Genomic DNA, 12,969 nt, shown 5'->3' on the forward strand with positions numbered 1-12,969 from the left:
TATAACTACCTGTAGCAATAACACTGGTAGGATGAGTAGATGAGTATGGAAACCCGAAACCCACGAAGTGTAATGACCACTGTAAAAAGTATTGATGTGTTTTAAAAGGCAGAAGACAACAGAATAGTCATGTATTATAGAACTTGAGCAGGCAAAACAAAAACTGGTTAGAAATAAATTCAGAGGAAAAAAAACAAACAAAAAAACACAAAAAAACACAAAAAAAACACACCACAGCCTGACACAGAGAGAGATATAGATAGGGGAATGCCGTGCTGCATACATGCATGCCTAGAGCACTGTAGGTCCCCAAGTGTGCAGAGAGGCAGAGAAGGAAACCCCAGAGAATTACCTTGAAAAGACAGAGAGACCAGAGCCACCAGACCATCCACTCGGCATCCCACAATGTGAAGCTGTGGAGTACCGGCGGACATAACATCTGGAGCTTAAGTACAGCCCCTCTCCAATCAGCTGGTGCACAGCTGATTGCAGCAGCTGATGGAGAGTGAGGAGAACAAGACCAGGCGCCGTCACGCCCCTGAGTGGTCCCCCGCGCACATGTCATGAACCATGATGCCGGAACGGGGCCACTCCACCCGCCCACTCCACCCGCTGACACAGCAAGCTTCCCCAGTGGACAGCGCATGTCCGCTGGGGTTGCAAGATGGAGGGCAGTCGGCAATGGAAATGCCGGCTGCAATCTCCTACAACGCCGCTACGGGTTGCAAAACCCGGGTGGCTTAGTGTGCTGGGCGATCCCCCAATGCCCACCCAGTGGGGAGGAAAGGGAGAAGACATCAAAACAACGGGGGCCAGAGACTGAGAGCCACAAAATACAACAACATTCGATAAACATAAATAGTAACAATGTATGTCAATTTTAAACAATTTAAACAAACAATGTTCAAAATCCACAGTAGTAGTACTGAAAACGAGAATGTTGAATGGACATAAAGAGAAAAACGGACAAAAATTTAAATATCATCATACAGTAGTACAGATAATGAAAATACAGAAAAAAAAGTTTAAATTTACAATAATCAAAATTAGCACCCGGGCACAGCAAGTTGGCACCTACGGTGCCAATGATAAGAAAATAATAATAATTGTAAATTAAACATTAATTTGTTGTTTACTTTTCCATGCCCCCTGATGAAAAACCTTCAGGGAATGGTTTGAACCAAATACTGTCATTAAGGCCTGGTGGCTGGGTAGCTTTTAATTTATGTATCCACTGGGATTCCAATTGGAGGAGGGACGTATTCCAGTCCCCCTCCCCCCTTGGGTCTGGGTGTACATGATCTATAATCAAGAATTTGACCTTAGGGAATTTACCATTTTGGACTAGAGTTGTATGGCGACGCACAATTGCATACTCAAGATATATCTATAGGCCCGTTTCCAAAATTCGACTTTCGTTTTTCCGATGTAAAAACAATTACACTCACATAAGAGTAAGTAGACAACCTCAGACGTCTGACAATTCGCAAAATGCCTGGGGTGGAAGGTTTGACCATTATGTAGAATTGGATTTTTTTGCACTAAAATATATTTGCAGTAATGGCATTTACCACAGATAAAGGTGCCTCTATACTTGCAATGCTTGTTTCTATCCTCTCCCCGAAATTCCCTGTTGACTAATTTATCACGAATGGAGGTAGCCCGTTTAAATGTGAAAAGTGGTTTAGGGGTTACAAATTTCCCTGCATCCTCCGGGACTGTGACGTCATAAGGGGCGGGGTCACCATGTGACATCACTCGGTGACCCCGCCCATTATCCCTATATAAGTCGCCGCACAACGCGTCCCTGCCATTACGGCCAGAGAGAGCGTTGTGTCAACATCGGAAGAAGAGAAGAAGAAGGAAGAAGAAGAAGAAGGCGGTGGCTACAGCGACAAGACCGGGCTAACGCTAGTAAAAGAGCTGGAAGAAGAAAGCAGAGGCCGGGAAGAAGAACCGAAGAGTGGGATAAGACCCCCGAAGTCAAAAGAAGACCCCCGAAGTTGGAAGAAGACCCCCGGACGGCGGCAACGAAGGAGAAAGCCGAGCTCCTCCGCTAGTAAAAGAGCTGGTAAAAGAGCAGAAGATAGCGGAGGAGTCCGGCGAGAAGACCCCCAAAGACGGAAGAAGACCCCCGGAGCTGTATGATAAAGTATTTTAAAAACCTATGTTGTGTTTTTTTATTATCACTTTTTTCCCCCCAGGTGAATGGGTAGGGGTACATCGTACCCCATACTCATTCACATAGCGTGGGGGGGGGGAATCTGGGGGCCCCTTATTAAAGGGGGCTCCCAGATTCTGATAAGCCGCAGACCCCGACAACCAATGGCCAGGGTTGTCGGGAAGAGGCCCTTGTCCTCATCAACATAGGGACAAGGTGCTTTAGGGTGGGGGTGGCACAGGGCCCCCCTTCCCCAAAGCACCCCCCCATGTTGAGGGCACGCGGCCTGGTACGGCTTAGGAGGGGGGCCATTGCTCATCCCCACCCCCTTTCCTGCCTGCGTGCTCGGATAAGGGTCTGCTATGGACTTTGGGGGGACCCCACGCCATTTTTTCGGCATAGGGATTCCCCTTTAAATCCATACCAGGTGATGAGGCTAGCGAGGTGTCAGTCTCGCTGATGGGGGCGGTGACATTGACTTCCTTCATTAGTCTCGTCTACCTGGAGCCACGTTCAAAATGAACAGACTTTACTCTGTGTGTGGGCAAGTCCAGCGGACAATTTTGAGTCAAGACTTCTTTCTAAGTCCGCCGGACTTTTGGGAACAAAAAGTCAGTCGGAGCCACACATGGGAGGATTGTCCGGCGGACTCTGGTCCGCTGGGCCAAGTCCACTGGATAATCCGATCGTGTATACGTGGCATAAGTGACATTCTGAAAAGTGAGAACACCATAAAACTGTTCAGTAATTTACTTGTTAACTACTTGCCAACCGGCTCAAACACATGTACGTTGGCAAAGTGGTTCGTTACGGCAAAACGACGTACCAGTACATCGGAGCCTTTAAGAGCCATAGCAGACATGCGTACATGCTTGCTGCAAGGCGAGGGGCCCAATGTGCGTGGTCAGCGGGCGCGATCGCTTCTGGTCACCCACGATCATGGGCACGAGAGCCAGAATGGGCATTTGTGTGTGTTAACACACAAATCCCTGTTCTGATAGGGGAGAAGAGACACATCTGCGGTTTGTAGTAATTACAAACAGCGATATGTCTCCACCCCAGTCAGTCCCATCCAATAAATACCCACCTCCACCAATCCTAGTCAGAGGTCACAAGACAGGAGATCCCGCCAACCTAGCCAAGCAAAGGCGGAGGAGACTGTACACAACCATGTAGAAGAATACATATTGACCTAAACTGATGAAGAAATTAGTTTTATAAAAACATTTTTGGGGATATTTATTATAGCAAAAAGTAAAAAATATAGTTTTTTTTTTTAAATTGTCGCTCTTCTTTTGTTTATAGCGCAAAACATAAAAACACAGGTATTTTAAAGGGAATAAACTCTATCATATTATCAGGTGGATCCCAGGACTTTAAAGGTTGTTTCTAGTCCCCGTAGAAGAATGTTTTAATTACTGCGTGTAATGGAAAGGGATTTGTAGCTGTAAGAACTCTAAATTACCTTAGACCTAAAGAAGCAGACTGATACTGTAAAAGCAATGTAGTAGGTCCGGCATTAACCAGGTTAGAAACAACCTCTTGTAAATCCGAGTCATATGGAGTTTTTACAAAAACAACCTCTCCAAGGGTAGACTGTGAGGATTATCAATCTGAAAGAGATAATAGGGGCTCAGGTACAGTTATAGATAGAAGACCAGATGAGTCAGAGTGAAACCCTGCTGAGGATGGTGCTGGAATGTGCTTGGAGCATCTTGGGCAAATTTCACCATTAAATGTACACAAACTGATAAAGTCTAAAGTGAATATTAAGGCTCTGTCAACAAAAGAGGAGGTCTTGACCTCACCAGGCAGAGCTAAAAAAAGACTAAAATGAGGATGACCCTATAAAAATAGATCTTAGAATCTAGGTTACAAGTGTCAGTTCTTTCTGGGGATAAATTGCTCCTAGAAATATTAAAGGAGCGTTGGGCTCTGGTCATTTGTTGAAGCGGGACTGTACTCTGTGCATCTTTGAGAATACCTGTTCTACTACCGTAGCAGAAAGCAACTGGGCCCAAAGTAAGGCAATGCTTCGCATACTCACAAATCCAAGCAGCTGGAGCTGATGAGGTTTCAGGTGGCCAGAGGTATTGAAGTCACTGAAAGTGGGAAGTGGAATGATACAGTACATTGGAGGGCCAATCAGCACTTTCCAGACAGAGGGTCAGGGGTCCTACAGGCTCAAAGGACAGCCAGAGGAGAATGACAACTCCTCCTAGCTTTAACCAGACACTGATAGAAGTCATAAAATGTCTATATACTGCTGATGAGAGAGAATGTATTTAGCAGGTTATATTTACTAAAATAATTGCATTTCCATGTTCTGTGTACTGTGAGAGATCAGATATAGCTCTGGGTTTAGTAACACTTTAACTGTCATTTAGGTATGGTGATGGTGGGAGAAATTATAAAATGACACCCAGTGAGATAGCTTGTACTGCTTCAACCTATCCGAAAAAAATATAATTTTACCCATGTACAAATCATTAGTAAGATCTCATCTGGATTATGCAGTACAGTTTTGGGCACCAGTTTACAAAAAGGATATGGGATATGGAACTGGAGTAGGTGCAGAGAATAGCAACCAAACTGATGAAAGGCATGGAGGAGCTCAGCTATGAGAAAAGATTAGAGGAACTGTTTTTTTTCTTAAGAGGAGATAAGGGGCAGGGCTGGACTGGGACAAAAATTTGGCCCTGGACTTTATCATGACCGGCCCACTTTAATTTTGAGTGTCTCCATATCAACATTTCCCCTTACATCAGAGTGTCCTCCCTCTCCTCCCCCTCCCATGTTTACTCAGCTTTGAAGGCAGCTTCTTGTTCCTCTCTCCAGTCATATGATAAGTGACAAGTGATAAAGGGAGAGAGGATGGAACGTCTGCCAGCTGTCTATCTCCCCCTACAGGCTGGAGGGAGCGGAAAGCCTAATGCTCTCTCCAGCAAGTGACGGCAGCTGCTCCTCCTAACAGGAATGAAATCGCGATCACTCACTGTCAGAGAGGAGCGGCTCCAGGACTGCATCTAACCGGCCCACTGAGCCATCGGCCCACCGGGAAACTCCCTGTAGTCCCGATGGCCAGTACATGCCTGATAAGGGGGTGTATGGTCAACATGTATAAATACATACAGTAAGTGGTCCATATCATGAACTTGATATTGATTTATTCATTTTAAGGTCATCACAGAGGACAAGGGGGCACTCTTTATCTTTATGGAGGAAAAGAGAGTCTATCTCCAAATACAAGAAAGGTTTCTTCACAGTAAGAGCTATGAAAATGTGGAATAGACTCCCTCCGGAGCTGGTCCTGCTTTAAAAAAAAGCCTGAATTCTGCCCTAAATGTACATTATATAATTGGATACTAATTGGATACTGTTGGATACTAACATTCATAGGTAAAGTTCCTCCAGGGAATATCTGATTGCCTCTCAGGCAATCAGAAAGGAATCCCCCCCCCTCCGCTGGAGTAAATAGAGGGGGGGGGGGGGGTTGCCTTCCTCTGCATAAACTGTGGGTATTGGATTGTGTATATGGGATTGACTATTTTATTTATTTATTTGTATTCTCCCCTTTTATAGGTTGAACCTGACTATGTAAATATTTCTACTAGTTCTCAGAGATGAGGTCACAGCAGAGGCAGTGTCAGGACTCTGAGCCAAGAAAGTGCTCTGAGGGTAACTAATGCAGTACACACAAGTCTGGAAAGTGCCACAATGCAGAGCCCAGCACCCAAAGGTCACATTCCAGGCTAAGGCTAACCCTGCAATCAAGGGAGGACTTTAAATGTTCCCAGAGTTCAGCCTTTAAACTCCTGTGTCCCTCTATGACACATAAAGACTTTTTATTGCTAGGATACAAAATTGCAAAAAATACTTTAGCAGCAGTGCAAGAAATACCTAAAAGCCTGGCAGCAAAAAGGTTAATCAGTTTGTCATCAGGTCTGCACTGAAGACCCAGCTACTGTGATGCTGCACAATATCCTTGTGCTCAGCGTGTCTGTCTGATAGCAGCAGTGATGATAAATATTCTACCCCCCCCCCCCCCTACACACACACACACACACACACACACACACACACACACACAGGCTCTGCAATTTCAGGAGCTAAGCACTGAACAGCTCTTTAAACTGGCCCCAGCTCTCCTTAATAAGCTGCTGTGGAGACGCCCACCTCTTTATGCCGCTCTGGGCAATGCCTAATGGAATCGCTCTCCCTCACTCATACATATAAGCTGTAACCCTGACACTGGGGGGTGGGGGGTGTAAACTGGAATGAATGTCGGTCTCCAGCCTAGAAATGAGTGCATTGAGTACAAGCCCATTTAAGTAATGGGAGAGCGAACAGGAGGCATTCAGCACCTTAGACAGCTCAGTGGCCGTTCAGCACCTTGGACAGCGCAGTGGCCGTTCAGCACCTTGGACAGCACAGTGGCTGGTAGGCACCTTGGACAGCGCAGTGGCCGTTCAGCACCTTGGAGAGCGCAGTGGCCGGTCAGACCATCGGACAGAGCATTAGCCGTTCAGCACCTCGGACAGCGCCCTGGATAGGAGGCGGTCAGCACCTCGGACAGCACCAGCACATCCCAACCCCTTGGCAGCTCGTCACCCGTGCCTAGGCTACTGCCATCTCTTCCCAGTGACACCCATGAGGAGCTCATTTAGCGCAAAGCGGTAATAGTCTTCTGATCCGTGTGTAAAAGATGACAGACAGGAAAAGTTTGCAGAGCAGCAGAGCCGGGAAACGTAAGAAGAAGCTGTGAGAGGTGGGGGAAGGTGGACGGTGCCGTTTTCCTGGCTGATCTGGAAGGAAGGATGACAGGAGAAGCATGTGCACTAGCAGTCAGATCATCGGCAGTCTCCTGGTGCTCTCTGTGCTGGAGATAGGACTGGGCTTATCCAGCGTGGCAGTGGGAGCTGTCACCTTCATCAGGGTCAGGAACAGGACGGAGCCACCGCCGCAGCTGGGAGACTCTTCTCCGGTATGGAGCGGGGCGTGTGTACGTTAGCCATTTCACTACCTTTATTTCTATACCCTTGTGATTAGGTTAGTCATGCATCCTATTTCACATGGACATTCCCTAAGTCTCCTGTTGCTCATTATCATTCCGGTCAGTGGGGTTTTCATAGAGAAGGGTAAACTTGTGCTGTATGTCTGGGTGTCCATTCCAGTAGTGCTACATAATATTGATATAAGATTACAATTTAAACCAAAAAATAATAATTTGCAGCTTACCAGTCCTTGCAGTCTATGTGGTGGCTGCATTTGTTTTTTTTTTTCTTTAAGGCTTAAAGTGGTTGTAAAGCTTAAACGTGTTTTACCTTAAAGTGGTTGTAAAGGCAGAACGTTTTTTTTTTTGTTTTTTTTTGACGTAGTGCATTCTATGCATTAAGATAAAATGCCTTCTGTTTGCAGCAGCCCCCCTAATACTTACCTGAGCCCATCTCGATCCAGCGATGTCCACAAGTGCCTCAGTTGTCAGAGACTCTTCCTTCTGATTGACTGAGACACAGCAGCGGCGCAATTGGCTCCCATTGATGTCAATCAAGGTCAGTTAGCCAATGTGGAGAGAGAGGGGGTGGGACTGAACCGTGACTCAGTGTCTGAATGGCTCAGCTTGAGTGTCCCCATAGCAAGCTGCTTGCTGTGGGGACACTCAACAGGAGGGAGGGGCCAGGAACACTAAAGAGGTACCTGAGAAGAGGGGGATCTGGGCTGCTCTGTGCAAAACCACTGCACAGAGCAGGTAAGTATAACATGTTTGTTATTTTTATAGAAAAAAAATGAGACTTTAGCATCACTTTAATGAATTCCTTGCAATAAAGGAGCTATAAAGTCAAAAGGTTTTTTTTTATCTTAATGCATTCTATGCATTAAGAGAAAAAGCCCTCTTTATGTGGCAGTCCCCCTCAGCCCCCATAATACTTACCTGAGACCCATCACTGTCCAGCAATGTCCAGGAGTGTCTTGGCTGTCCAAGACTCCCCTCCTGATTGGCTGAGATACATCAGCAGGGCAATTGGCTCCCACTGCTGTCAATGAAAGTCAGTCAGCCAATCAGGAGAGAGAGGGGCAGGGCCTGGCTTCAGCTCTGTGTCTGAACATACACAGGGAGCTTTGGCTCAGCTCAGGGCACTCAACAGGAGGGAGGGGCCAGGAGAGCTGAAGAGGGGGATCTGGGGTTCTCTGTGCAAAGCCACTGCACAGAGCAGGTAAGTATAACATGTTTGTTATTTTTATTGAAAAAATTAGACTTTACAATCACTTTAAGGTAAAAAAATGTTTAGGTGGCAGCATCCCCCCTTACCCCCCTCTTCTTTTACTAAACTGAGCCCTCATTCGATCCAGCACCATGCACATCTGTAGCTCTTCTCTCCCCTCACCTCTGGGTCTTGCTGAACTTTCTGGAGTACCTGATTCCCGCTTTCTGTGACAATGGATGCAGCAGTGGGGCACGGGTGCGGGCTCGCATGAGTGCCCCATGGGAAGTGGCTTCCCATGGTGGCACTGTACAGAGGGGAGAGACTAGAAGAGCTGGCAGGGGACCCAAAAAGAGGAGGTTCGCGGTCACGCTGTGCAATTCCATTGCACAGAGCATATAAGGATAGATATGTTTGTTATCTTTAAAAAAAAAAGACCTTTGCAATGACTTTAATTTTCATCTGTTTATCTGCCATTAAGGGCTCCATCACACATGTTGCAGAGGGTTGATAAAATAGGTGGTTTAGCCCCAATCTTATACAGAGAGGATTGTACAGGTATGTTTATGCTGGCTGTAGTCCTTGCCACACAAAACTGAAAAGCCCACATAACCACTCTGCAACTGTGTACATTGTATATGGTTGCAGGGCAGTTGAAGTACAATTTTATCGACTTGGGAAATACCACATCTGAACACAGCAGGGGGTATAATTTATGTTACGGCTGTGAAGCAAAGCGAGACAGCTGAGGCATGTATACAACCTGCTCCAGCTGCTGTGTTAGGTTAACGTGCTATTAAATCCATAAGTAAACATTTGTTATATTGCAGCTTACCAATTCTTTTGCTTCACTGGCAGATCCTGAACTTGAATTTAGGAGTTTTTGGTGGGTTTTTTTTGCCAAAGCTCCTAAACTCAACTCCATAAGACCCCTTTCACACCAGGGCGTTTTTCAGGCGCTATAGCGTTAGAAATAGCGCCTGCAAAACGCCCTAAAGAAGCTGCACCATTGTGTGTAGTGTGAAAGCCCGAGGGCTTTCACACTACAGCGGTGCGCTGGCAGGACGTCAGAAAAAAGTCCTGCCAGCAGCTTCTTTGGAGCGGTGAAGGAGCGGTGTGTTTACCGCTCCTCCACCGCTGCTGCCCATTGAAATCAATGGGGCAGCGCTGTAATGCCGCCGGCAAAACGCCGCTAATGCGGCGTATTGCCGGCGGTTTTAACCCTTTCGCGGCCGCTAGCGGGGGTAAAAGCGCCCCGCTAGCGGCCGAAATGCGCCGCAAATCCACCGCAAATCCGGCGGTAAAACGCCGCTAAAAATAGCGGCGTTTTACCGCCGCCGCTATCAGCGGTGTGGTGTGAAAGGGGTCTAAAAGCCTATGGGGTTTATTTACTAAAGATAGAGAGTACAACATTCGTCAAATGTTTGCATATAAACCAATAAGCTTCTAACCTCAGCTTGTTCAGTTAAACTTTGGCAATAAAACCTGGAAGCCGATTAGTTTCTATGCAGAACTGTGACACATTTTTCACTCTCTAGCTTTAGTAAATAAACCCCTATGTGTCCATAGGGGTTTATTTACTAAAGGGAAATCCACATTGCACTACAAGTGCACTGCAGTTGCTGTAGATCTGCGGGGAAGCTCTGCTAATTTTATCATCCAATCATGTGCAAGCTAAAATGCAGTTTTTTTATTTTCCTTGCATGTCCCCCTCAGATCTACAGAAACTGCACTTCCAAGTGCACTTTAAGTGCACCCATAGATCAAAGTGGTGTTCCCTTTAATAAATAATCCCCATAGTCTTTTATCAGAGTTTAGGAGCTACTGCGGTTAGGGGAGCTTCGACCTTCCTCAACCTCCCGCTCCTGAATATGGAAGAATCGCATTCAGGATAGGAACTTTTGACCGCTGGCTGCTGGAAAACACAAACTGCGTCAAAATAACGCCATGATTTACATTTTCCCAGGGCCAAAGTAGGCAGTGTGTACATGAAGCCTTAAGCCAAACAGGGACTGGCTGAGATGCAAACCATCTATGAGCAGGCTGAATGTCCCCAAGTTCATTGATCGATCAACTTGGATACAACCAGTCTGTCAGATTTTACATGTGATTATTGCTAGCGGCTATTATAGCCACTAACAGTTATCACTGCGGGGTTGATTTACTAAAACTGGTGCATGGTAGCAAGTCTCTAAATTCAGCTTGTTCAATTAAGCTTTGACAAAAATAAAACTGGAAGCAGATGTGTTCTCCTGGCAGGACGGCTCCCCCCTCCCCCCGGGATAACACAATGGGGGTTGATTTACTAAAGGCTAATAGACTGTGCATTTTGTAAAATGCAGTTGCACTCTGCAAGTATAGTTGTTCCAGAGCTTAGGAAATGAATAGAAGCTCTGCTGACTTCCAGCATCCAATCACGTTTTTTAAATTTTCCTTTCACATGATTAGGTATGCTTTGCAAAGTGGAATTTTACCTCATTTACTAATCCCTGGATCAACTGCACCTGCAGTCTCTTTGCCTTTAGTAAATCAACCCCATAGGCTCTGTGACAGGGATTAATAGGGGAATCAAGTTATTCTCTTTCCTGCATGACCGGCTTTAGATGTGATGGCTGTATTCATTTACTTTTTTGGGCTTTCTTTCCTTTATTTTCACCTAGCGATCAGGCTATTAGGTCTGTTGTTTTTCCAAAGAACAACCTCTACCCTAGCATTTTCAGGGATGAGGCAAACCATTTGCCACTGACAGGGGTGTTTACAATGATCAGCTGTTATTTATTTATGTAAAGCCTTTAACCCAAAACAAAAAAACAACAGATTTCTGTAACTGCTTATAAAGTATTAGGCCCCTTTCACACATGCGGATGGTATGTCCGTATTTCATCCATCCGTTTGCGGATGAAATACGGACATACATTCATCCCTATGGGATAGCGGGTGTCTGCGGATGCACATCTGCAGACACCCGATTTCGTCCGCCTCCGCAACAGTCCGATTCTGCAGACGGAGGAAAATCCTATTTTTCTATCCGTCTGCAGAGCGGATCGGACAAACACGGACAGACGGTCCGTGCTCGTCCGATCCCCATAGAGGAGAGCGGAGATCTGACAGGGCGGTCCCTGCACAGTGTGCGGAGACCGCCCTGTCCGCAGCCAGCTCAGCGGGGACAACGGAGCGATCCCCGCTGAGCGAGCGGATCTTCACGGGGCGGATCATTACTGATCCGCCCCGTATGAAAGAGGCCTTAGGGGGAGTTTGGCTTCAATTTGTTAGTGTGTTTAAATCTGCTAGTACACCTAGCATTCCCCTCTCCCAAGGTTAACAATACTACTGTTCAAGGGTGACTCTGTTGCTACTTCAGTGGAGGCACTCTAATACAAGAGGTGTGTTACTGGCCAGATCACCAGGTGAAAACAGAGGGGAAAAGGCTTAAAAAGAAAATGGATGCAGCCACTACATCTAATGATTGGTAAGCCGATACATAATACATTTTTGGGTTTAGGTTTAATACTTCTCTAAAGGGGTGATAAAACCATGTCTTAAAAGCCTATGTTTACTGCTCCCTAACCACATGAGTAAACAAACCCCAAGTCTGTTGTTTTTCAACTTCTATTGACAGAGGTGCTTACAATGATTAACACATTATGTAAAACCCTTATCCTAAAATGAAACAACTTATGTTGCTGTGATTGTTTGAAAAGTGATAGCTGGAGTTCAGCCTTAATTTGTTAGCAAAGTTCATCTAAATATTCTAGCACATCGAATGCCTCGTGCACACGATCAAACTATCTGGCGGACTTGGTCCGGCGGACCAGAGTCTGCCGGACAATCCGCTCGTGTATGGGCTCCGGCAGACTATTTTGACCCAATAGTCCGGCGGACTTAGAAAGTAGTTTTGACTCAAAAATTGTCTGCCGGACTGCGAGTTCGGGAGACAATCCGACCGTGTGTGTGCTAGTCCGCCGGACTTTTGAAATGAACGGACTTTCCTGCACACGGAGGAAAGTCCATTCATTTTGAATGCGGCTCCAGGTAGACGGGACTAGTGAAGGAAGTCAATGTCGCCCCCTTTGGTGGCGAGATTGACACGCCACTGGCCCTGTCACCTGGTATGGACTTAATGGGGAAGCCCTACGCCAAAAAAACGGCTTGGGGGTCCCCCCAGGTCCATATCAGACCCTTATCCAAGCACGCTACCCGGCCGGTCAGGAAAGGGGGTGGGGATGAGCGAGAGCCCCCCCTCCTGAGCCGTACCAGGCCACGTGCCCTCAACATGCCCCCCCACCCAAAAGCAACATGTCCCCATGTTGATGAGGACAAGGGCCTCTTCCCGACAACCATGGCCGTTGGTGTAGGGATCTTATCGGAATCTGGGAGCCCCCTTTAATAAGGGGGCCCCCAGATACCGCCCCCCCATGTGAATGAGTATGGGGTACAATATACCCCTACCCATTCACCTGTGAAAAAAATGTAAATAAAACACAACACACAAGGGTTAAAAATAATTTATTGCATAGCTCCGGGGGTCTTCTTCCGTCTTGGGGGGTCTTTTCGCCGGACTCCTCCACTATTTTCTGATAGCTCTTATTAAAGGGGGCTCTCGGA

The 12,969-nt window shown here is 46.5% G+C and overlaps 1 protein-coding gene across 3 annotated transcripts in view; it reads left to right on the forward strand.

Annotated features, from left to right (window-relative positions):
* The first annotated feature begins 6,253 nt into the window (after nt 1–6,253).
* Nucleotides 6,254–12,969, forward strand: part of TMEM196 (transmembrane protein 196) — a 65,116-nt gene continuing 58,400 nt past the window's right edge. For 2 of the 3 annotated variants that reach the window (XM_077491255.1, XM_077491253.1), the window contains exon 1: nt 6,254–7,163. In XM_077491255.1, coding sequence (XP_077347381.1) covers nt 6,993–7,163 — 171 coding nt within the window. In that variant the 5' untranslated portion in view covers nt 6,254–6,992. The remainder of the gene's footprint in view (nt 7,164–12,969) is intronic. The other variant, XM_077491254.1, reaches the window with a different exon arrangement.

This window comes from Lithobates pipiens, unplaced genomic scaffold (genome assembly GCF_037356315.1).
Source record: "Lithobates pipiens isolate NorthernLeopardFrog02 unplaced genomic scaffold, aLitPip1_a1.2 Scaffold_19, whole genome shotgun sequence".
Lineage (NCBI taxonomy): Eukaryota > Metazoa > Chordata > Amphibia > Anura > Ranidae > Lithobates > Lithobates pipiens.